Raw genomic sequence first — 25,024 nt, forward strand, 5'->3', positions numbered from 1 at the left:
AATCTCTTTTTGAAGGCACTCCATAGACTCCACACGTAGTCCTGAGTCTGTTCACAAACAAGTAACACAATCTCTATGTGACTGTCGTCATTCCAGTACCATAATGTCAATTGTGTTAATATAGCATGTCTATAATGGGTATGTACTAGTACTGTGACACATTATTCCTCATTCATACAGGCACAAGGAGAAAAAACTGACAGAACATGATCAAAATGTAAGGATACATAATTATTATTTTATATCAGGTGACTTTATATTAAGGTAAAGGGACACGTTTTATCACTTCAAAGGTAGCTTTAAGCGGACGACGAAATTGCGACTCCGAACAACTGGGGGATAACACAATGTCCTCTAAGTCAAGAGGCCCGTGAACTGTCAAAATGTGCCATTAAACTAAAATAGTTGAATTACAATGAAATAAAATAATATGGCACCTGCACAGAAATCAGCAATCTAGTGTATTAATATTTATGAGTCATCTCAATACTAAAAAAACCCAAAATCTAATGACTTATTAAAAAAAAAAAAAAAGATAAATGAAGCAGCTGGTATACAATACCAAATCTGCATTCGTAGTAACACCTCATAATTTGTAAATGTAATGTGATAATATGGCAGGTTTATGTTGCATATTAAATTCTTGCCTACATTTGAAATGTGCTCATATCAAATTATGTACTAATCGTATGTATTGCGTCATTACAAATTTCCGTAACATGTTTGCTAATTGAAGAATAGTAAACACATTTTTACTGACTACTCAATAGGTCAATGCTGAAGCATGTCCTCGTAGTAAGGCATCGCTTTCTCAGCGAGCTCCCGCACATCGTCCGTTACCTCTTCCCAGGCCGGGACCGCTGCTGGTGGGGTGAAATGGGTGCTGTATATGGCCACATCCAAGAAAGCTTCAATGTTACAGACCTTATCACATGGCCACTTCCACGACTTGGCTACCTCAGACGATCCTGACCAATGTAGGAGCGAGTCGGAGTAGGGGAAACCCACGTATTCACAGAACTCTTGAAGTACCGGTGCGGGGTTGGTGAGAAGAGCAGACGAATCGATGACAAAGGGTGAGGGGTTAACATGATCTCGTATGTACTTCCAGAGCTCTTGGTGCTGCTGGAAGAGGGTATCGACCCCCTGCTCCTTGGCATAGAGGCGGAAGTCGAAGGAACTTTCATCAGTTTCGTTGAACTTCAGCTTACCGGCTTTTTGGTACTGTGCGAACCACGCCTTTCTCATAGACTTGAAGACGAGCAGAGGATGCCGGATGATGAAGGCGTGTTGATATCCTTTTGGGATGAATTGTCTCCTCTGATCAGTGGACATGGCATAGCTGTCATCCTTAACGAAAACATATTTACTGGTTGATTCCTCCAACTCCTTCTTGATAGTTTCAAACCTATATTATATGAAAAGATACAAATAAAAAAAAAAATACAAAACACGATTTTATACCGGTTTTTTTTTTTTTTTTTGTCACAAAATTGTGAATTCTTTATTTCTTCGATGTCGCATAGTACGTATTGTCGTTTTTTTTTTAATTACATGTATATAGACTCAAATGTTACAATGGTGACAGGCTGGTGGCATCCCCTTCAACGTTGAGTGAAGGACGACCTACAAAGATAAGTGCTAAATTGATGCTGTATATGATTCGTATGAATCTGATAAGAATATATGGATAGTGATCAATAATCATTTGTGGTTTTTTTTTTAACAAATTACGTGCAACGCTTATTTGGCATATGTGGCAATTTTTGTGTCCCCAATCACGAAATCACCACAATCAAGAAATTTATGCAAATGCTTCTCCAGTTGATATTTACGAAGTATAATGATATTTGAGAAACTCATTTTAAGGTATAATGATATTTGATATGTCCCATGTAAAACAAAATAAGAAGATTAATTTATGAGACCTGCAACGCAAACATGTCAATATTGTCCGATGCGACAACTACTCACGAGAGTACTTTGTAAACAACTTACACTCTGTATGACTTGCTATATTCCTTCCTTCTCTTCTTGTCTGCTTTCAGCAATTCGTAAGCAAATATTCATGATCATGCCATGGTCCATATGTTGTTCGTATTTAAAATATGGATGAAATTAATTTGTATTCACATAAAAATTTCCAATGTCGATATCATTTACCGACGAGTTTGATTCAGAATTTTCTGAAAATGAATATTTTTTCAGCATATTACACGTTAATGATCGCAGTCTTCAAAGAAATTATGAAAATATGCAATTATTGTTGTCTGCGATGAATATGAAGTTTTCAGTTATTGGTGTTACAGAAACATGGTTTAACAATAAATCTCCCCCTTTATATAATATTGATGGATATTCTGTTGTTCGTTCTGATAGAAAATGCGGACGAGGGGTGGAGTTGCCCTGTTCCTATCACACTCGTTATCGTTTAAAGTAAGACCTGATTTGGTATACAACGGAAATGAATTTGATTGCATGTGTGTTGAAATTAATATGTATGATAGAAGAAACATAATACTTTGTGTTGTATACATAATTATTATTGTTACATAGGAGGCCTAATCTATTTTTGGAAATTTTGGATGTTTTATTATAGTTGATCAATCAAGAAAACGAAGATGTATATTTGATGGGCGATTTTAATATTGATCTTTTGAATCAAGAAAATAATGTTAAGAATAAGCTCTGAAATATTCTGCAAACAAATTTTTATAATATCACAATTGATAAGCCCTCGTGAATTACGGTTAACTCATGAACATTGATTGATAACATTTTTTTTTTTACCAGTATTGATACTGATTATTCGAAATCTGGTCTTTTGTATAGTGATATATCTGATCATTTACCTATATTCTTAATCTATGACGACACACAATATTCCCATGTCAAGCAAACAGAAAGTAAGAAGAAGCGCAAATTCACATCAGAAAATATATCATTACTCAACGACGATTTAATCACGGAAACATGGGATGATGTATTACTTTGCGCAGACCCAAATATTGCTTATGATACGTTCTGAAATAAATTTCTTTCTTATTTTGACAGACATATCCATACAATTAAAAGAAAAAATAATAGAAAAATAAAAAATCAATGGATAGCAAAACTAATTTTTCGATCAATCAAGAAAAGAAATATGTTACATAAATATAGTTTACGGTATCCTAATATATTTTTTGCTTCAAACAATATTCTATTGCGATTCCATCATCCATCGTTGATTACTATTCAACATTTAGTTGTGTTGCTTGCTGCGTGACATTTCAAACATATATCGAAATATTACAAAATAATTCTTAGGACTGTCATGTCAATTTTTGATTATTCTACTATACAATACACAGTAACTTCTTCACAAATATAGTCATCCCCGCAATAATTATAAGATCAATTTTTGGTAATGGGTCAGCAAAACCAAATGTATGTACAATACACAATACAAAACATACCCATTAACTGCGTCCGTATACTCGTCACAGCAGTAATTATTAAATAATGAAATCAAATATTGTTAAGGGGTCAACAAAAAGCCTACATACCTATGTATCAGGAGTCAACAAAAAGCCTACATACCTATGTACACACATACATACAGAAGCTTTACAAATCTACATGATCAATGTATGTACATAATCCATACCTATAAAACATTACCCCTTCATCGCTCACCCGTATAACCTCATCAACATACCTTTAAGACATTACCCCTTCATCGCTCACCCGTATAACCACATCAACACTTCCCCCTCTAAGCATACTCACCTCACTCCAGCACAGATACACACGCATAATAAATGATAATGTTAATCGATACAAATTATATATGAATGAATTGACACAAATTATGAGGCTTTCTCGTAGGATGTATTATACAGAAGCCTTTAAAAATGCTACTGGAAGTATGTCAGCCACTTGGGAAGTTATTAATGATGTTATTGGTAAGCAAAAGAATGTGTCAACATTTCAATTTATGCGTGACGGACAAACACTCTGTAACCCTAAGGATGTAGCATGTCGTTTTAATGAGTATTTTGTTCATATAGGTCCTGGTCAAGCTTCAAAAATAGATCCCACACAAACTGATTTCTCGCAGTATTTGGGTGCGTCAAATGATAATTCAGTATTTTTTAAACCAACAGATTGCAGTGAGATTGTTGACACTGTGCATTCATTAAAGTCAAGTTATACAATTGGTCATGATGAAATGAGCACGTATCTTTTAAAACAGATTGTTGGTAGTATAATGACACCTTTAGTACATATTTGTAACTTGTCACTCTCAACTGGTATATTTCCGAACGCATGTAAAATTGCAAAAGTTATTCCAATATACAAAAAAGATGACTCCTTTCTTGTATCAAATTACCGTCCTATCTCTATTCTTCCTAGTATTTCTTAGGTAATAGAAAGGCTTGTTTATCAAATAACAGACTGTATGATTTTTTTTAACACAATATGATATACTCAACCAAGACCAATTATGGTTTCAGGAAATTTCATTCTACAAATATGGCACTAGCCCAATTATACGATAGAGTGTCGACTGCCTTAGCTGAACAAAAACATGTTATCGGTGTTTTCATGGACGTTAGCAAGGCATTCGACACCCTTGACCACACTATCCTCATACGTAAATTGCAGTGCTGTGGAGTTCGTGTTATTCCACTTGAATGGTTCAAAGATTACTTGTCGAATAGAAAGCAATGTGTGTACTATGAATCTGTTAACTCTGAAGTATTACCTATACAATGCGGAGTCCCACAAGGATCCATATTGGGACCGCTACTATTTCTAGTGTATATAAATGATATTTCAAACTCATCTCAGTCACTGCAATTATGTTTACCGATGACAACAATGTAATCTTTTCCAATCCTGATCTTCATTCGCTCCCAAGAACTCTCAATACTGAATTACCGAAATTATCTACATGGTTTAAGAGTAATAGATTATCACTCAATTTGAAAAAGACAAATTTTATGTATTTTCATGATAACAAGCATAACAATGAAATGCAACATTTATATATTATTTTGGATGGTATGTTACTGGAACAAAAAGAAAATATCATATTTCTCGGAATATATATATAAATGAAAATATAAAATCAAACATTCATGTGCAAAATATCTCTGATAAAGTGTCTCGTAATGTTGGTATACTTCATAAGTTAAGGTATTATGTCCCTCAGAATATTTTATTTATGTTATATATTTCGTTAATATCATCGTACATTTCATATTGCAACATTGTATGGGCAACTTCAAAAAGCCACGTTGATAGTATATTACTTCTACAAAAGAAAGCTATACGTATATGCACCAACTCAGGTTATCGAGACCATTCAGATCCTTTATTCGAAGAATTAAAAACACTTAAGGTAAATGACATTATTTTTTTGCAAAACTCACTCTTTATGTTCCGCTTACATAATGGTCAGTTGCCATCTTCTTTCTTCTCACTATTTCAATTAAACAAGGACATACATTCATATCCCACGAGACAATCTGATAGTTTCATTTATATAATCCTAAAACAGTGATGGCTCTGAAATCTGTCAGACACACCGGACTCGATGTTTGGAATTCTCTTCCTTCTGAAATTCGAAGTTTAAAGTCCATGTACTCTTTTAGGAAAGCTCTAAAAAAACAATGTTGCTTTCTGGATATCAGTAATTTCATTGTCATTGTTAATGTATTACACGTGAAATTCTTTTGCAGAAATATCGACGCATTTAATTTATTACGTAATCATGCAACCGGCCATGAACTGTATTAGCTGTTCACCTGTACCTCGGTAAAAAAAACACACACACAAAAAAAACCCCAATTTGTCATGCCTTGCCAATCATGCAGTGACACAGGTGAAGTCACTTTGTATAAACCTTTAGTGAAAGCAGACAGACCTCTCCTTTCCCTTTCTCCTTTCAACTATCCTATCTCTATGCAAGTCATCCCTCCCTCCTATTCTCCTTCCGATGTGTATTATGTACGGGGGCTGCACGCAAATCAAGCCACGCTTATGCTGTAGCCCCACTGTATTATTCATTGTTATATGGTTGTTGTGCGATTTTGCTGTACATTGTGCAAAGGCAATGAAGAAAAAATATTCTGTGAACAACTTATGTTTATGTATGTACATGAATGTAGATAGGAATCCCTCAAGTTGTTTTTTTTTTCTTCTTTATATACGTAATTCCCTGTTTACGAGTATTCTTAGCGCTTCGAGTATCCACTTTTTGTTCGCCTGAGATTTTCAGGCATGGCTGCTTTATTCCTTTTTTCCATTGATGTTCATGTTCAAACCCTTATTACGTAAGCCTTTCATTACAGTGCACTGGGTGTCGTGGTTAAGGTGGTTTTCATGTACTCGTGAAAAGAATCGCTCTTTTTTCTCTCTATAGGCCTTTATTCAAAACAACTATAGATTCCCAATTTGGTTAATGTGTATTATATTGACGATTCGAGCTCGAGCATTTTCTTTCCATGCGCCTTAGACTTGGGGGGGGGGGGGTCGTCGCTGGGATGGCGGGACCTTGCATCTGAAATTTTGGTGAAAATGACTCTTATGGATTGATGGTCGGATAATGCATGGGCTAGGGATGTCCGGTCTAAGTTCCATCTGTCTTGCTCCGAAAATGAAGACATCACGGCGTGTCACCATGAAGGGTTTTCCCATTCACACTATCCATAGTGCTGTGGACGCCATGTTATTTTGGCTCTCCTGAACATTTGACATTTTGTTGATGCGAGGTCTTGCCACCCCAACGACGTCTCGAATTGCTCCATATTATGTTCAACATCTCATCTCGACTTATTACGTAAGACTGACCGCCTTTCAGTTCAGATCAATGCACTGGATTTTGTTTTCTTCTTCTTCTTGGTTAAGGCGGTATTCGAGAGTTCACTGCCCTATGAGTTCCATGGCAAATATGCAAAGGGACTTACTTTAGTCTGGGTGCCAGAGGCTGAACCTTGTTTTAGCGTCCACCCAATGTTTTTTGATGGTTTTACCCTATTTCGGGGGTGCTGAATCCGAATCCGGATGATGCAACTCTTGCATCCTTGAGGGTTTTGAGATATTCAAGATGGCCGCCAAAATGGCCGCCAAAACCGAAAATTCCCACGTATTTCTTTCTAAATGGTGTGAAATTGAAAAGAATTGATGATTCTCCCTATTTGGAAGGTGCTGAATCCGAATCTGGATGATGCAACTCTTGCATCCATGGATTTTTTTTAGATATTCAAGATGGCCGCCAAAATGGCCGCCAATTAAAACCGGAAATTCCCATGTATTTCCTTCTAAATGTTGAGAAATTAAAAATAATTGATGGTTTTACCATATTTCGAGGGTGCTGAATCCGAATCTGGATGATGCAACTCTTGCATCCATGAAATTTTAGAGATATTCAAGATGGCCGCCAAAATGGCCGCCAATTAAAACCGGAAATTCCCACGTATTTCCTTCTAAAAGGTGAGATGTTGAAAACAATTGATGGTTTTACCCTATTTCGAGGGTGCTGAATCCGAATCTGGATGACGCAACTCTTGCATCCATGAAGTTTTAGAGATATTCAAGATGGCCGCCAAAATGGCCACCAAAACCGAAAATTCCCACGTATTTGCGTCTTCTAAATGGTGAGAAATTGAAAACAATTGATTTTTTTACCCTATTTCGAGGGTGCTGAATAAGAATCTAGATGGTGCAACTCCTCCATTGTTGTAGATTTTGAGATAGTCAATACGGCCGTTAAAATGGCCGCCCAAAACGGAAGTTCCCGTGTATTTCCTTCTAAATGGTGACAATTTGAAAGCAATTGGTGGTTTTTATCTTATTTTGAGTGTGCTGTATCCTAAGCTCAGGATACAACTCTTGCATCCTTAAGGGTTTTGAGATGATAAAGATGGTCGCCAAAAATGACCGCGAAAAACGGAAATTCATATGTAGACCCCCTATTTCCTTCTAAATTGTGTAAAATATAAAACAGTTGGTGGTTTTACACTATTTTGAGTTTGCTGAATTTGAAGCTCCAGTATACAGCTCTTACTTCCTTGAGGGTTTTGAGATAATAAAGATGGCCGCCAGAATGGCCCCTAAATGGTCGTCAAAAACGAAAATTTCCATGTGAGCCCTATATTACCTTCTAAATTGTGTGAAATTGAAAACAAGTGGCGGTTTCACTCTATTTCGAGGGTGCTGAATCCGAACCTGGTTGATGCAACTTTCGTGTTCTTTTTTTAAGGGTTTTGAGATGTCCAAGATGACCGCCAAAATAACTGTCAAAAATTGGTAAATTTTAGGCCTATTCAGCACCCTCGAAACTTGGTTGTTGAAATTCGTCCATTCTTTAGGGTTTTTAGACATCCAAGATGACAGCCAAAATAAGTGGCAGAAATTCCAATGTCAATATATTTTTTCTTAATGGTAAAATTCTTCAAATAAATTGATGGTCTTACCCTATTTCGAGGGTGCTGAAGGTCTTTGAAGGTTTTCGGACATCTATAATGTCCTGTATGAACAGAAACTCCTTAACATGTTCTTATACTGAAATGGTGAAGTATTGTGCTCCAACGCGAAGCGGGAGATTAAACCCATGCAGGGTGAAAAGCAATAATTCGTATTCTTGAATTCAACTCAGTTGAGCGAATTTGTCAAATCAGCCAAAATTGATTGAAAGTCAAAATGACAGTCACAATGGTATTGTAATATACTGAGATATTCCGATATGTCTCAAACGGAACTTTAACACGTACTGGAAAAAAGAAGAAGTGATATTGACATCATACTGAAACGTACAAACGCAAAGAAAGATACGATTGAAAATGTCTTTATGCATAATTGTTATGAAATAATGCTTGTGGTCTCCAATAATATTGCTCCATAGATGTAAAGTTAATCATTTTCGGCTATCAATAGAGTAAAATTAAATTATGGCATGTTGGTATTTGGTGTTGAAACTTGTCTTGTATTCTGACGAGTCTCGCCTCGTATTCTTGTGAAACTTGTCGCATATTCTGATTAGGTCATTGGAAATGGTTGCATCCATGACCACTATAGTAGATATCAATAAGGGTTATTTCAAAATCACTCTGCGCGATTATGATATTCGTAAGTACTGGATTATCAACTATTACCTTCCATGTTGTCGTTTGATTTTTATTTAGTTTTTTTTTTCCAAGGCGCGTTACCTGTGATTTGTCCGTCCCCTCACGCTAGTGTGTGTTTGTAATATATTATATATACATATATACATACATAATGTTACATCATATTGAAGAAAAAATTGAAGCATAACAATAAAAATGTCCCACTCGTGTCTTCAACAATGTCATCAAGACCACCAATATAAACCAAATAACCAATTTGAGTGTTCATGGATAAAGAGATTAAAACTGCGCATGGATTAAGGCAGGTAATGTTGGGTAATATCAGTACACTTCTCTACATCACTATCACAATATGATTTAGATGAACATGTCTTGTCCATTAATTGTTAGTGTTCAAAACTTGTCCATTATGTAGAGGAAACAGTGTAATCTTGCAATTATTCAACCGCATCTGTAGTCTTGAAGGGTTAATTATTGTTGGCACACTTGTATCGTACCAACTCAAAGATATCCAGTAGAGCTAGTTTCACTGTATATACAGCAAGTTCAAACTGTGCCATTGACGAAAACCATCAATTGTTATCAATTTCTCACCATTTATAAGAAGGAAATACATTGGAGTTTCCGTTTCGGCGGCCATTTTGGCGGCCATTTTGACTATCTCGAGGTGCATCATCCAGATTCGGTTTCAGCACCCTCGATATAGAGTAAAACCATCAAATGTTTTCTATTTCTCACCATTTAAAAGCTAATACATAGATATTTCCGGTTTTGATTGGCGGCCATTTTGGCGGCCATCTTGAATATCTCAATACCCTCAAGGATGCAAGGTTTGCATCATCCAGACTCGGATTTAACACCATACAAATAGGGTAGATCCATCAATTGTTTTCAATTTCTCACCATTCAGAAGGAAATACATGGGAATTTCGGGTTTTAATTGGCGGCCATTTTGAGAGCCATTTTGGCGGCCATCTTGAATATCTCAAAAACTTCATGGATGCATGAGTTGCATCATCCAGATTCGGATTCAGCACCTTCCACATAGGGAGAATCATCAATTATTTCCAATTTCACACCATTTAGAAGGAAATACGTGGGAATTTTCGGTTTTGGTGGCCATTTTGGCGGCCATCTTGAATATCTCAAAATCCTCAAGGATGCAAGAGTTGCATCATCCAGATTCGGATTCAGCGCCCTCGAAATAGGGTAAAACCATCAATTGTTTTCAATATCTCACCTTTTAGAAGGAAATACGTGGGAATTTCCGGTTTTGGCGGCCATTTTGGCGGCCATCTTGAATATCTCAAAATCCTCAAGGATGCAAGAGTTGCATCATCCGGATTCGGATTCAGCACCCCCGAAATAGGGTAAAACCATTAAAAAACATTGGGTGGACGGTAAAACAAGGTTAGGCCCAAAAAGTGGCTTTGGCACCCAGACTACTTTGTGCTTTTTCCCTTCTTACCTCTGTGTACCTGACACAACAACTCTAAATTTGCTTATGTGTATATATCCCTAGCGCACCAAGCATTCTTCCTCCAAGCGCTCGAGACTTCCAGGCTTGGTTCAGTTCATTTTACTCGTTCATTGCATATATACTACATCTAATTCTGAATTATTGCGTAAGGATTGGCATGTCAGCGCACTCGATTTTCTTTTTGATTATTGTTATTGCTAGACATACAGTAAGGCTTTGAAAGGATTTTTGAGAAAGCTGTTTTTTCACACACTGTTCGGTAGTTTTAACATAAATAAGTTATATTCAGTAACTTTTTACGTTATAAAACAACTGTGGATTTGAATTTAAAATACTCGTTAATGTTTGATTTCAATCGGTTGTGTCGGTTGGTTGTGCTTCGAGTTGTTCGAGTTGCACATCTTTACCAAAATGTTATGTTCATCTTTACCAAAATGTTATGTACATCTGTGGAAAATAGTCTTCCATAGTATTACGAGGTCCTTGAGAATAGCTAGTCAATTTTGTTCTTGTCTTCTATAACAATGTCATCTTATTTGACTATGCTCCATAGGAGCACTGGGCAACTCATGTCACGGGCAAGATGACTTCCGGATACAATAGCGGATCCAGAGAAGACTGCTCCAGGCGCACGCCACCCCACCCCCCCCCCCTTTTTATAATTTTTGTTAAAACAAAAGACAAAAAAAGAAAACTGGGGATGGGCGCGTGCGCCCCATTTGAATATTGCAAATTTCTGGATCCGCCCCTGAAATACAAATGTATATCATTGTTACTCTGATACAGGCATTGAACTCAGAAATTAACAAGTGGACAGGTCTCTGTATAGTGTGTGTTCGTAATGAGACTTTGTTAATTTGATGTGTGAACTGACATTTCAATGACAGAGGGGCGTGGTTCGGTGAACCCCTGCACAGATGCACTGTAATATAACGATATGGTAACAATCGCTCTGATGTCGTTCAGTTTGAGATGGAACAATAACTGTCACATACCGAAGGTTTACAATACATGCACCAGTGAACGCATTCTCGTCAAGTTTGTGTGTTGGGTGACGGAGGAGCGACGAGGCTCTCAGCCTAGCCCATACAAGTGTATCATGGGTTCACTGGCAACTTTCATCCAGTGCTCTTACTTACTGTACTCACAAAAAGAATTGTAAATACATTATTCGGAGTCTATCTTGCCTGACCAGTTTTGACATACTTTTCTCTGGGAGGGGGGGGGGGGGGCAGGGAGAGCAATGTCTGGGTTAAGCCTTTCGGAAATGTACCTTGGTCATGATTCGATAGGTATGTGTTTTTTGTGGTGTTTGTCTTGTTCTTGTCTACTGTTTGTCCTTTGCTCTCTTGTAATTCTCGGGTATTTACGTTTTATTTCTTATTTCTACTTCTACCACTTTTTCTGTTCCTTCCTCCTCCTTCTCGTCCTCTTACATTCTTTCATGCTCTCTCTTATCTCATCCTCCTGGGGTCTATGCCATGCATGCTCGAACGCACACTGGTGCTCGATGGCACCGAGTACGTCCTATTTCCTTCTGACTCCTAGATGATGCGAGTCGAAGACTTTGCTTTTCATTCATTAAACAGTGGTGAGTTTTTTGAAATGTTCAGACACAACACGGAAACACAGACAACTAATGACCCCTGTAGTAAAGATTATCAGTTACCTTTTAATTTTTATGAGGATAGCGTTAATTTCTGTCAGAATAACAATGAGCAATATCCAAGTTCAGAATATTTCTCAATTAACAATATCAAATCTTTGATTGAAGGTAACGATTGCGACAATAATTTGTCTTTCATGCATCTGAATATAAGGAGTTTGAATCATAATTTTGATAATTTTCGCTTATTTATGGATGGCACTCATGGATCCTTTTACAATGTAATAGGTCTTAGTGAAACATGGACCACTCAGGGTTCCACTTCTATGTTCTCACTCCCAGGTTATGATTTCATACATAATAGCAGAACTCAGAGAATGGGTGGAGGCGTTGCTTTTTATGTAAAACAAAATCTGGATTATGTTATTCATGATGAATTGAATTGTATGAGTGAAATTGTTGAATCACTTGTTATTGAAATTAAGGTCCCTTATTCAAAGAATATAATTGTGTCAGTATTATACAGACCTCCTAATTCTAATATCTATGATTTTTTTTTGAATATGTACAATCCTTATTATCAAACCGAACTTTTAATAATAAAGATTGTTTTATCATGGGAGATTTTAATGTTGATTTGTTAAAGTTTCAGACTTTAAACACTGCCCAAATTTTTTTGGATATAATGACTTCCTCGTCTTTTTTACCGCTTATAACAAAACCAACTCGTGTTACCAATCATTCTGCAACACTTATCGACAATATATTCTGTAACATTAGCCCTTTACCTGCCTCCGGAATTATTTTATCAGATTTATCTGACCATTATCCCATCTTTTCTTGTATTCCCATTAACCGTAGAATTTCTTTAAAGCCTCCCATGGTAAGTTTCCGGAAAATGACACCCGACAATATAGTAAGGTTACAAGACGAGTTAAACAGAGTGGACTGGACCGATGTATATGATAATGAGGATCCCATTGTAGCTTATGATTTGTTCATGCAAACGTTAATTTCTATTTTGGATAAACATGTTCCCATTATTAGAAAAAAATGTAACAATTACAAAAGATATCCTAGGTTGCCTTGGATATCTAAATCTTTGTTGCGATCGATTAACCGTAAGAATAATTTGTATTATGTTGATAAAATTAAACGCAGCCAGCAATCTCATCATAAATATACTTCATATAAGATTGTTCTCACGCAAGTAATACGGTGTGAGAAACGTAAATATTTTATTAATCAGTTATCTTTGTTTAAACATGATATTCAAAATACGTGGAAAACTATTAATACAGCTATTAATAAAAATACGGAGAAACCATGTATTACCACAATCAAACATAATAATTTGACTATCAATGATGCCACATCCATTTCAAACATTTTTAATCAGTATTTCTCACAAATTGGCAATAATCTTGCTCGCAATATTCCGGATAGTCAAAAGAATATTTCTGATTTTTTACAAACTCGAAATCCTAACTCATTGTTTTTTGTTCCTTTAGAGAGAAATGAATTGTTAGATATTGCTCAGAATTTGAAAAACAAGAAAAGTGCCGGGCACGACAGTATTGACAATGTTCTTTTGAAAAATATTATCACTTTTATTGTTGATCCATTGGTACACGTTTTTAATTTGTCTTTGTGTAATGGAGTTGTCCCTGAGGATATGAAAATTTCTAAAGTAATTCCCATTTATAAAAAAGGGATAGGGAAGATGTTTGTAACTATCGACCTATATCTTTGTTGACTTCTATATCAAAATTACTTGAAAAAGTTGTTCATTCTAGATTATTAAAGTTTTTGGATATTCATAAAATAATTTCTGATTATCAGTTTGGTTTTCGACAAAACCACAATACATCCCATGCAATACTTACCTTTCTAGATAAAGTTTCAAAAGCTATTGATCAGTTTCATCATACAATCGGCGTTTTCCTGGACTACTCCAAGGCCTTTGATACCATTGACCACAATATACTCCTTTATAAGTTATCACATTATGGTATCCGAGTAAAGGCCTTGGAGTGGTTCAGGAGTTACCTTTCTAGCCGAAAGCAATTTGTGTATGTTAACAGACATACATCAGTCATGCAAAATGTCAATTGTGGAGTGCCTCAAGGAAGTTTGCTTGGCCCTCTTTTATTTATCCTTTACATTAACGACATGCCGAATTCATCAAGTATTCTTTCTTTTCTATTATTTGCTGATGATTCTAATGTTTTTTATCACATTCTGATCCTAACATGTTAATTGATGTTTTAAATGTTGAATTGGATAAATTACTTCAATGGATAAGAGCAAATAAATTGTCAATAAATATCAAAAAAACTAAATGTATGATTTTTAGTAACTCTTTGGAAAATGTGCCAAGGAATGTTTATCTGAATGACACAGTTATTGAAGAAGTTTTTTCAATTAAATTTTTAGGTTTGACTATTGACCGTAAACTCACTTGGAATTTACATATTGATTCCATAAGCCGTATTATTTCAAGAAATATAGGTGTTATAAATAAAGTTAAATTTTATTTACCCAAAAATGCACATTTAATGTTATATTCATCTTTGATTTTACCTTATTTGAATTATGGTATACTCGCCTGGGGAAACACACATTCTTCTCATTTGGAAAGACTACTTTTGTTACAGAAGAAAGCTCTTCGTATTATTTGCCATGAATCGTGGAGAAGTCACACTGATGTGTTATTTCAAGAAAACAAAATTTTAAAGGTAAAGGATTTGTATTTTCTACACCTCGGACAATTCATGTACAAACTTATCAATAATTCTCTCCCATTTGTGTTTGAGTCCATGTTCACTAAAAATAGAACTGTTCATCTGTATCCTACCCGGCAATCCAACTCATTTCATTTGCCATTAACTAGGACTATGTATGCTAAATCTATATTTTCTTTTACTGGCCCTAAATTCTGGAACTCTCTCGATAGTATGAAACAATTTCTAAGTTTAAATACATTTACATTCAAATCGAAGAAGTTGTTCATAAATTCCTATATAGTTGAATGAGTTATATCTTAGTTACCCTTAATTTTGAGCTTCCTTTTTTATTCGTTATACTCATTCTTTTCTTTAATCTATTCCTTCCTACATTATGTACATATACCTCGGTGATCCATCGCACCATGTACCTCGCGTGTGCTGGTATAGACCCTTCATCTCTTCTCCTTTCTCGCCTTTTCCTATCCTCTTGTCTCTTTCTGTTTCTTCCTTCAAAATAATTTCCTCTTCTCCTACTTTTCCTTCACTGTGTTTTGTTTTCCTCTCTCTATCTTTCTCTTTACAAGAGAGGTTGCTTGTGTTTGTTTGTCCGTCTGTTTGTTTGTTTGTTTGTTTGGGTGGTAGAAGGCAACGTTTTACCACCACGGAAGCCTTCAAAGTGTTTGTTTGTTTGTTTGTTTGTTTGTATAGGACTGTATGTGTTGTGCACCGTTTATGTCCAGCTAATTGCCTTTCGATGTTATTTAGTCTTTTTGTCCACGAGGAGACTGCAAAATACAAGCTTAGCTTTTTAGCATGTCTCCTCCATTTCCTGCAACTTTAGTTTTGATTCAATATTCTCTTGCTTTTTTTCATGCGTATTATTGTTAACTTCACTTATTTTTCTTTGTTACGACATTGTATTGATGTTGCGTTATTTTGTGTATGAAAATGTTGTTGGAAATGAAATAAATGAAATGAAATGAAATGAAATGTGCATGTACAATGATGATACAGAAACCAATAAATGAAATTAAATAAAATCGAATCAACTGCACCTTAAACATAAATCAACAGAATATTATTCATCATTATTACTATCATTGTCACCATTATTATCATCACTCTTATGATCATCGCTATTAGTATTCGTACTACAAGGATATCATATTATAATTAAAATTGTATATAACTTTGACTCTTTATCACTCAATTGAAAAACAAAAGAAGAAGCAACATCCTCATGTTACTTAATCATGGAAATCAAACTCGGTTACTTTTGATATAAATGTTACAAAATGCCATAAAAACATACTAATTGTTTTTATTTATTTTTCTTTAGTCCAAAGTTAACTACTTGTCATAATTCAAAATTTCCTCGTTGATATGTCGTGGTAACGAAGAGATTTAAGGACGCTTGGTAAACTTACGGTAATCTATCTGGAAAAAAGGTGGCCCCGGGCAAGTAGCTCTCTAGTGCCTCGGCAGCAATCTTGAACTCCTTCTTGTGGCCAGTATAATTCATGGGAACGTCTGTGACCCCAAACTTTTTTAGTTCCCTCAAGCCTATCTGGCTGAGGCCGAACGGTTCCATCCACACCTCGCAGCCTGGAATCCAAGACATACATTTCGTGAAAGCAGTCGAAATCGATCTGGGTGTCATCCACAGAATCGCCCGGCCTCCGCTTTGTCGGCAAGGATGGTCATTCGTTACATGAGACATTGCGATGTAGAAAGATATTGCATTTGTACCACGAAAGTGGGACTATTCAGTAATCAAGTTTGTTCACCGAGTTGTTTGCCAAATGGCCTTTGATCGTTCTGATCACATTTGGATTCAGGGTTCTAGTCCAAATATTTACTTTCCGTCTTCAACTTTGATTCGGACATTACAGTGGTAGATAAACCTATGATTTCTTCACATCTGAGATTATATATATATATATATATATATATATATATATATATATATGTATATATAGTAATGATGTCTCAATAGAGGAGTGCCTATTGCCTTGATTTTAATTCAAATTTCCGGGGCCTCCCCCTTCGTCATGGATGAAAGTGATTTTGAATGAAGTTTTACAGTGATATTAACGGTACGGCGTTTAAAGGCTAATTCACATTGCCAGTCCAACGTCGCAATTTTAGACTGCCACTGCGAAGTTTACAATAGCAACTGTGACTTCAGTGCAAAGGTCACCCAGCGACTAAAGTGTGCTCACTTCAAATTATTATTACTGTTTCTAGAACTGTCAATACGTAGAGCAAATATAACGTTTATATAAAGATATACGCGCATATATGAATGTGTGTATGTTTGTGCGTGTGTGTCTTGGATTTCTGCTACCCATGAAACAAATATTTACATTAGGTTTTTCCATGTCACTTTTACTCCTTGCAATTTTAGTGCTGCCATTTGATTTATTTCAGAATCACAATGTTATAATTATCTGCAACGCAATTGTCCCTCAGCACGTTATCAAACACTTGTCAAAGTACACTTAAAAATAACCGAACTATCACTATTCACAGGTGTAGCGTACGAATTTCGAAAATAAATTAGACAATCTTTACTTATTTTTTATGAAAGTTTATTACATTGAAACCATATCTGAACATTTGCTATAACTCAGAGTGATCGTTATGGAAAGAACGTTAATATTTTCATCTTAAAATTACATATTAGTGGTGACTACAAAAAGAATAAAGGTCAATATTGGAAAGTTTTGGAAATTTTCGGAATGATGGTTGACTCAAGTAAGACCAATTCTAACTGGTAATTGGTTGTAATATCCTGGTTTGGTGATATTCCAAATGGTTCGCAAAACAGATATTATTAGGTTTATTTCAGAAAATATCATTTATCAGTGTGAAAACTGGGAGTAAAATCCAGGTCACACCAGCTATAGTAGGTTATAAAATTACCAGAGAAAAAAATGATTATGATGAGAGCATGTCTATAAAAAGCCTGAACAGATGACGACGATATGGAGTCTGTCTAGAGCACTCTTGTCATGAGTCTGGTTTTTCGTTTTTGTTCGTTTATTCAGGAATGTAGTGGTCTTCCACCAGAACGATAAGATTGTGTATGGAAATGATGACATTTTATTTCCATTCCACTCCATTCATTCACAGTCTATAGCTACCTTACAACTATGACAAACAGGCAAACAATCGGCATTTCATAACATTCCGAGCATTGATTATAAAAAAAAAAAAGTACAAACGTCGAATAGTACAAAGCAAAGTCTATGTACGCTGTCCCTGAAATTTGGTTTAAGTCGAAACATTTTATTCAGTCCTCACTAATTCGAAGTATGCGGGACTAATTGTACTATACAATCACTCTAAAATTTGTCACCTATGGAGCAGTTGCCTCCACCGTGGTATTGAACCTTACCCTTTATTTCTATGTTTATTATTCATACTGTCATACAGCTACCACCCGGGTGGTACATAGGAGGAGGATAAAATATTTTTTTTTTGTTCCGCAATAATACGATCCCAACAACAATAATGACACTCTATTTTGACACTAAAACCACAATACTTGGTTTTTTTTTCGAAATAAAGAACTGACGTCATTGCTTATTCGTAATCATAAATATTCAGCATAACGAAAGTTGAACGATTTTTCAACTGAAGAACCTTATGACATTGTCAGCATGACGAACATACGAAATAACGAACTGTAACGAATACATATAAACGGTTGTTCCTTCTCTGACAATACAAAAATAAGTATGTTGTAAAAGGCGGATCAAAACATTTTGTCAGTTCGACGTGTGAATCTCGTCTTTAAGAAAAATATTCAAGTGCATATACGGCTATAACTGCTATGAGGCTTTCCCCGCTCACCGAAAGAGGCAAGTTTCAAGTATTACTTTATCATTTCTGAAACCCAAAACTGGGGGGGGGGGGGGGGTCATAAAGCTGTTCTTAAAGTTACGAACGACTTACGAGCGACCGGTGGTCAGTTCTTGTGCTGAATTATTGAAATTCTGATAAGTATAGCACATCACAACTGATCACAAGTCGCTCGTAAGTTGTTCGTAACTTTAAGAGCAGCTTTATGGAACACCCCCAGGACTTTGAACTGGGAATGACCTGGGACATGGGACTATAAGAATTTTCTACGAGGAAAGTCATTCTCACGATGTAGTGAATAGTGGAATCAACAACCCATGGTTATATATGAAATTACTATTTCAAATAAGTTCTTTTTCATTGTTAACTAAAATGTATGCCAGTATCACAGTACAAACAGCTAGGATGTTCATGATATTTAGTAGAGATAATTGTTAATGTTCCTCTGAGAACTACTTTGTTTTGTCGGGTGTTCATCACGAGATCAACACCCATGAGTCATACAGCCCTACAATATAGCCAAAAAGTCATACAGCCCACGAGTCATACAGCCCTCGAGTTTGACACTAAGTAAACAACGGTCTCAAATTCGACATTACGTAAAATAGGCCCACGAATTATACAACCCATGAGTTCGACACTAGGCTATTTAAAGAAAACACATGAATTCGGCACTATGAATTGATACACACAAAAAAGGCTCACGAGACCGACACTGTGAACAAAGCCCATGAAACCGACATTACGCAAAAGAGGCCCACGTGATTGACAGGATGAACAGCGCAATCTTTAAACCAATGGAAAAAGTGTAATTGTATACATGGTGTCTCGATAGTGGCATACGAAGGAACTGAATGATGGGAACGTAGAGTTTTTCCACGTCAGCTGCCCTCCCTCATCCCTTATTTTGTTTGTTTGTGCGTGAGTGTTTGTGCAAAAATCAGCAAAATTCCCCAAAAGTGTGCACCAGATCTGTCGACTTGAATTCCAAAATTGTAAAAGCAATAAATGTTTAAAAGGTGGAATCTACGTGCGGTCATGGTTTTTATAAAGTGCGTTCTTTGAAAAAAGAAAAGATAACTGCTAACTGATATCGACGGTTTTCAATATTGCCTGAATAAATTGTTGGTTTGCTAACTTACAACAGTTCTTTATGAAATAAAAATTGTACCTTCACCGGGTTTTTTTTTTTTTCATTCTTAGGAGGTACAGTAATTATCCCCCGAAGCCGTCCCGTCCCTTTGCGCAGAGCATACACTTATTCAGAAATGATCTGGAGGGGGCGTAGTCATCAACAACCTTGTGCACGACAGCGTGACTAAAGTGCACTCGGTATCATCTTATCTGCCCCTTTTATGTCATTAATGCAACATCCTGAACAGATACATACTTATAGTTGACATATAGATGACCCTGTTCATCCTGTCTGTCTCGTGGGCCTTCTTTGCCTTGTGTCGTTCTCGTATGCCTCTTCAGTGTAGTATCGGCCTCGTGGGTTTTATTTTCGTGGTATCGGTCTCGTGTTTTGTGCCGTCTTCGCGTAATGTCGAATTTATGGACGGTATGACTCATGGACCTATTTTCAATGTCGGTCTCATGGGCCGTATGACTCTTGGGCGCCGGTACCGTGGGATGATCCCGTTTTGTCATGTACTCTGACACTTATGTTTAACGTTTTATTTTCATTTTGATGTGCTTTTTTCAGCATTGACAGGCTGAAAAAAAGAGCATGTGCCTTGACAGTATAATCAAACATGCTTTACTGAACTGATCATTGTTTATTCCAATTCATGAAATCACTGATCATTGTTGTTTCGTCAATTGCATGAGTTTACTTTACCACATAATAGCTTCGTAGTCCATACTTTGGATGTGGTCTATATCACGGTGACACTGTACTTGTAACTAGCGCAGAAAGCTGATATACTGCATTTGTCATTCATTGAGATTACCCTGTCTTTGAAAGAAAAAATCTAACTGAAGAAAAATCAACTTTATTGAACGAAATGTAATTTTTGGAATGATATTTGGAGCCAAGTTTTAAAAAAGTTCTAAAACATCGTACGAAATGTGTTCAGAAGGGAGATATCTGTATTGTTCTGAGAATAGTGCTCGTCCCTTCAATTGTGGTCACGACTGGGAAGTATATCGATCTTATTTTAGCTTCACTCATTTCGTGAATTTACTCAAAATAATATACATTTAATTTTCAAAGGATTAAGTTTGCCGTAGAAATGGCAATGATAAAACTGAAAAGTATATACTATTAGATTGATTATATCGGACAATGATCACATTGTTTGGTGGGGACGATGGTGTTATGGACATTGGATATACTGCCTTTGACGCACACACATTTGAAAGTATCATTTCATCCGTTTGTTGTATAGCAGAAGCAACGCCTATAAAACACATGTAAAAACAAAGTCGTACGGTTATTTCTTGTTCGGAAGGTAAACCTATGGTCAGATAATGTTGTATTGACACAGTTGGATAGGTGTCACCTAACTGCATTAACTTCAGTGCATACGAGCAGTCTGGATATATGAAGACACTACGTTCATGAATTCAACAAGCATTATAACCCTTTTAATGTCATCATTTATTAATGATCTCAAAGTAATTATAGCTCTCATGCCTATACTATCATCATGCTTACGTGCTTGTGACACCTCGTCCCTTTTTGAATGAAACTGTGACTTTAGGGAGGTGAGCTCGCTGGATCAAAAATAACTATGAAGATCCATATTCCACAACTGGTCACTTCATATCAAATGATTCAGATATATTATAGCTCAAAAAGGGCTCTCAATTAATACCGTATAATTTTGCGACTGTAATCGACAGTCTAATGTAATGTTCCCTCAGTTAAAAGATTTAGCCAACCACCAAAAACTTTCCTTCAACGAAATGACGATATCAATTTGTGATACGAACGAAAGCAGCAGCAATTGACTTGTTCATAAAAAAAGAATGAAAAAGGAAGCAGCTAAACACTAATCTACACTCTGTGGTCATATCAATTGCACCTCTAAAGGATTTCGCGTTCTGAATGCATAAAGAAATAAGATAATCCCCTTCCATGGCAGTTTTTTCTTCTTTGTCCTTTTTGTTTGCTTGTATGGTAACTATGAAATCCTTACTTGAAATAACTTATGACTGCTACATAAGTGATATTAGGATGTATGTTGTTTTTTCAGTTGATGTTCTTACCCTTGCCTTGTTTCATTGCAATTTTCATGGTATGGCGAGCTTATGAAACGAAGAATAATAAATAGATTTTCGTTGATCACCTTAACCGATGTTGAACCATGTTCTCGTAGTACGGCATCGCTTTCTCAGCGAGTTCCCGCACGTCGTCTGTTACCTCCTCCCAGGGCGGGATCGCTGCAGGTTGAGTGAAATGGGTGCTGTTCATGGGCACGCCCAAGAAGGCTTCATTCTTATACATGTTTTCACTTGGCCATTTCCACGACTCGGCTACCTCAGGCGACCCGGACCATTGTAGGAGCGACTCTCAGTAGGGGAAACCCACGGCTTCACAGAACTCTTGAATTACCGGTGCGGGGTTGGTGAGAAGAGCAGACGAATCGATGACCAACGTTGACGGGTTGACATGATCTCGTATGTACGTCCATTGCTTGTGATGCTGCTCGAAGACGATATCGACGCCATCCTCCTTGGCATAGGGGCGGAAGTCGAAGGAACTTTCACCAGTTTCGTTGAACTTCAGAATGCCAGCTTTTAGATACTGTGCAAAGGACGCCTTTCTCATAGACTTTTACACGAGCAGAGGATGCCGGATGATGAAGGCGTGTTGGTATCCTTTTGGGATGAATTGTCTTCTCTCATCGGTTGGCATGGCTACGCTTTCATCCTTAACGAAAACATATTTACTGGTTGATTCCTCCAACTTTTTCTTGATTGTTGCAAACCTGTATTGTATAAAAAGATACAAACAGAACAATTGCAAAATACAATTTTATATAATTCTTTTACTGTCAATGGTGAGATTTTTTTTTCACAAAATGGTGAATTCTTTATATCTCCGCTGTCGCATAGTAGATGTTGTTGATTTTTATTTGAAGACTCGAATTTACCCTACATCATACTTATTCCTGTAAAAACACAAATAGGCGGCACTGTGATATATTTGATGAGATTCTTTATGTTCAGGTCCTACAGAGTCCTCACGTAATAACACGTTGATAATTTTACCCATGAACTTCCTCTTGACCAATCAAAAAATTGGTTTACCTGGAAATGCTCGGAAAATGATAATTCAAGGGCCCTCTGGAAGTCACCCAAGAGGCTACCATTTAAACATAAGACAATAGAAAATCATTTATCATTAATACTTTCATTGTCATCATTATTATCATCACCGTTATTGTCATTACTATTAGTAGTACAAAGATAGTATTATAATTAAAGTTGTATATAACCTACAATTTATAGCCCTCGAGTGAAAAAAAAAAGAAGAAGCAGTGTCTCCATGTAGCTCACATGGAAATAAAACTTGGTTACTTTTGGCATGAATGTTACAAAGTGCCATAAAGATAGACTGATTTTTAAGCCCAAAGTAAACTATTTGCCATAATTGAAAGTTCCCCGTTGTGCATAACTTGGTAACGAAGAGATTCTAAGACGCTTGGTATACATACGGTAGTCTATCTGGATAGAAGGTGGCCCCGGGCACGTAGGTCGCGAGTGCCTCGGCAGCTATCTTGAACTCCTTCTCGTGGCCAGCATAACTCATGGGAATGTTTGTGACCCCAAGCTTCTGTACTTGCATAGGCCTAAATCCAAATTGGCTGATGCCAAACGGTTCTATCCACACCTCGCAGCCTGGAATCCCCGACATGCACTTCGCGAACGCCGTCGAGATCGACCTTGGTATCATCCACAGAATCGCCCGACCTCCACTTTTACCGCCAGGGTTGTCATTCGGTATATTAGACATTGTAAGAAATTATGGGGAACGAAAATTTAAAACAGGTCTTCACTTACTAGAACTATGTCTGTGTCTATTCGTGTGTTTTGGATTTCTGCTACCTATGAAAAAAAAAATTACATTACGTTCTTTCATGTCAATTTTACTCCTTGCAATTTTAGTGCAGCCGGTTGTTTCATTTCAGAATCAACATTTTTGTCCCCATTAAAAGTACGTTATCAAACTAGCCTTGAAATAACAAAAAATATTCACAGATGTGCCTTATGAATTTCGAAAACAAATGAGATTAGTTTCACTTATTTTTAATGAAAGTTTATTACATTGAAACCATATCTGAACATTTACTAGCTCAGAGTGATCGTTGTGGTAAAAACGTAAATATTTTCATTTTGAAAATTACATATTAGTGTTGACTATATTAAAAAAAAGTCAATTTTGGGAAATTTTGGAAAATTATCGGAATGATGTTTGACTCTCGTCAGACCAATTTTAACTGGTAAGAGATCAGTGGTATCCAGGTTTTGTGATATCCCAAATGGTATTGCATGCAATACAAACTTAATCAGGGTTATTTGAGAAAATATCCTTTATCAGTGCTGAAAACTGAGAGTAAAATCCAGGTCACACCAGCTATAAGGTTATGAAATTACTAGAAAAAAATGCTTATGATGAGAGCATATCTATGAAAATAGTCCATGGGCCAAGACCCGAAAAATGGGTTGTTGGTACCACCTGAGGTGGCAAAACCTTTTTGGTGTCATTTTGTTTGTCGGGCATAGATATGCTTATCAAGCTATGATAGCATTTCCAAATGAGTAGCTTAGTCATAATAAATGATTTTTTAACCAATTTGGTCTCGTTTTTATATCCCTATACTTCTGAATCGAAACTAACCACTATACAAAGAAGAGCACTGTCTTCCGTATGTCTCAAAGAGATTTTCCCCGTGACTTTGGTATGTCCACAGGTGTTCTGTTGTAAGCGCGGTGCGCTAAGTCTTTATTCAAGGCAGCGAAGGGAATATCCAAAGGGATATGATGTCCACAGCTGCCACGCGGTGCGCTTAGTCTTTATCTAGACCCATGTACCGTTATCATATCTAAAGTTCCTCAAAAAAAAAAAGGATTATCTATACTGTTTTTATACTACCCTCTCAACAAATACATCAGTTTTAAACAAAAATCACTTTGTATATTTACAATATTATTCATTATAATGTATTGTAGTGTACCGGTACATTATTTTTGCATTATCTTTTATTGTTGGATGGAA

The 25,024-nt window shown here is 36.4% G+C and overlaps 1 protein-coding gene across 1 annotated transcript; it reads right to left on the reverse strand.

Moving 5' to 3' along the window:
* Positions 1 to 616: 616 nt before the first annotated feature.
* Positions 617 to 16,775, reverse strand: LOC139729613 (uncharacterized). Its single transcript, XM_071640540.1, has 2 exons — positions 16,359 to 16,775; positions 617 to 1,408 (listed from the first exon to the last, which is right to left on the reverse strand). The coding sequence occupies exons 1-2, from the start codon at positions 16,649 to 16,651 to the stop codon at positions 772 to 774; spliced, it is 930 nt and encodes a 309-aa protein (XP_071496641.1). The 5' UTR covers positions 16,652 to 16,775; the 3' UTR covers positions 617 to 771.
* Between the last annotated feature and the right edge of the window lie 8,249 nt (positions 16,776 to 25,024).

This window comes from Diadema antillarum, unplaced genomic scaffold (genome assembly GCF_040938485.1).
Source record: "Diadema antillarum isolate AM-2024a unplaced genomic scaffold, OU_Dant_1.0 seq00000248_RagTag, whole genome shotgun sequence".
Taxonomy (NCBI): domain Eukaryota; kingdom Metazoa; phylum Echinodermata; class Echinoidea; order Diadematoida; family Diadematidae; genus Diadema; species Diadema antillarum.

Bases quoted from the DNA above. Each gene is read 5' to 3' on its own strand.
- LOC139729613 (XM_071640540.1), bottom strand. From the start codon at position 16,651: ATGTCTCATGTAACGAATGACCATCCTTGCCGACAAAGCGGAGGCCGG. The intron at 1,409-16,358 runs GTAAGTTTACCA...CATATAATATAG, and splicing joins TTTTTTCCAGATAGATTACC to GTTTGAAACTATCAAGAAGG.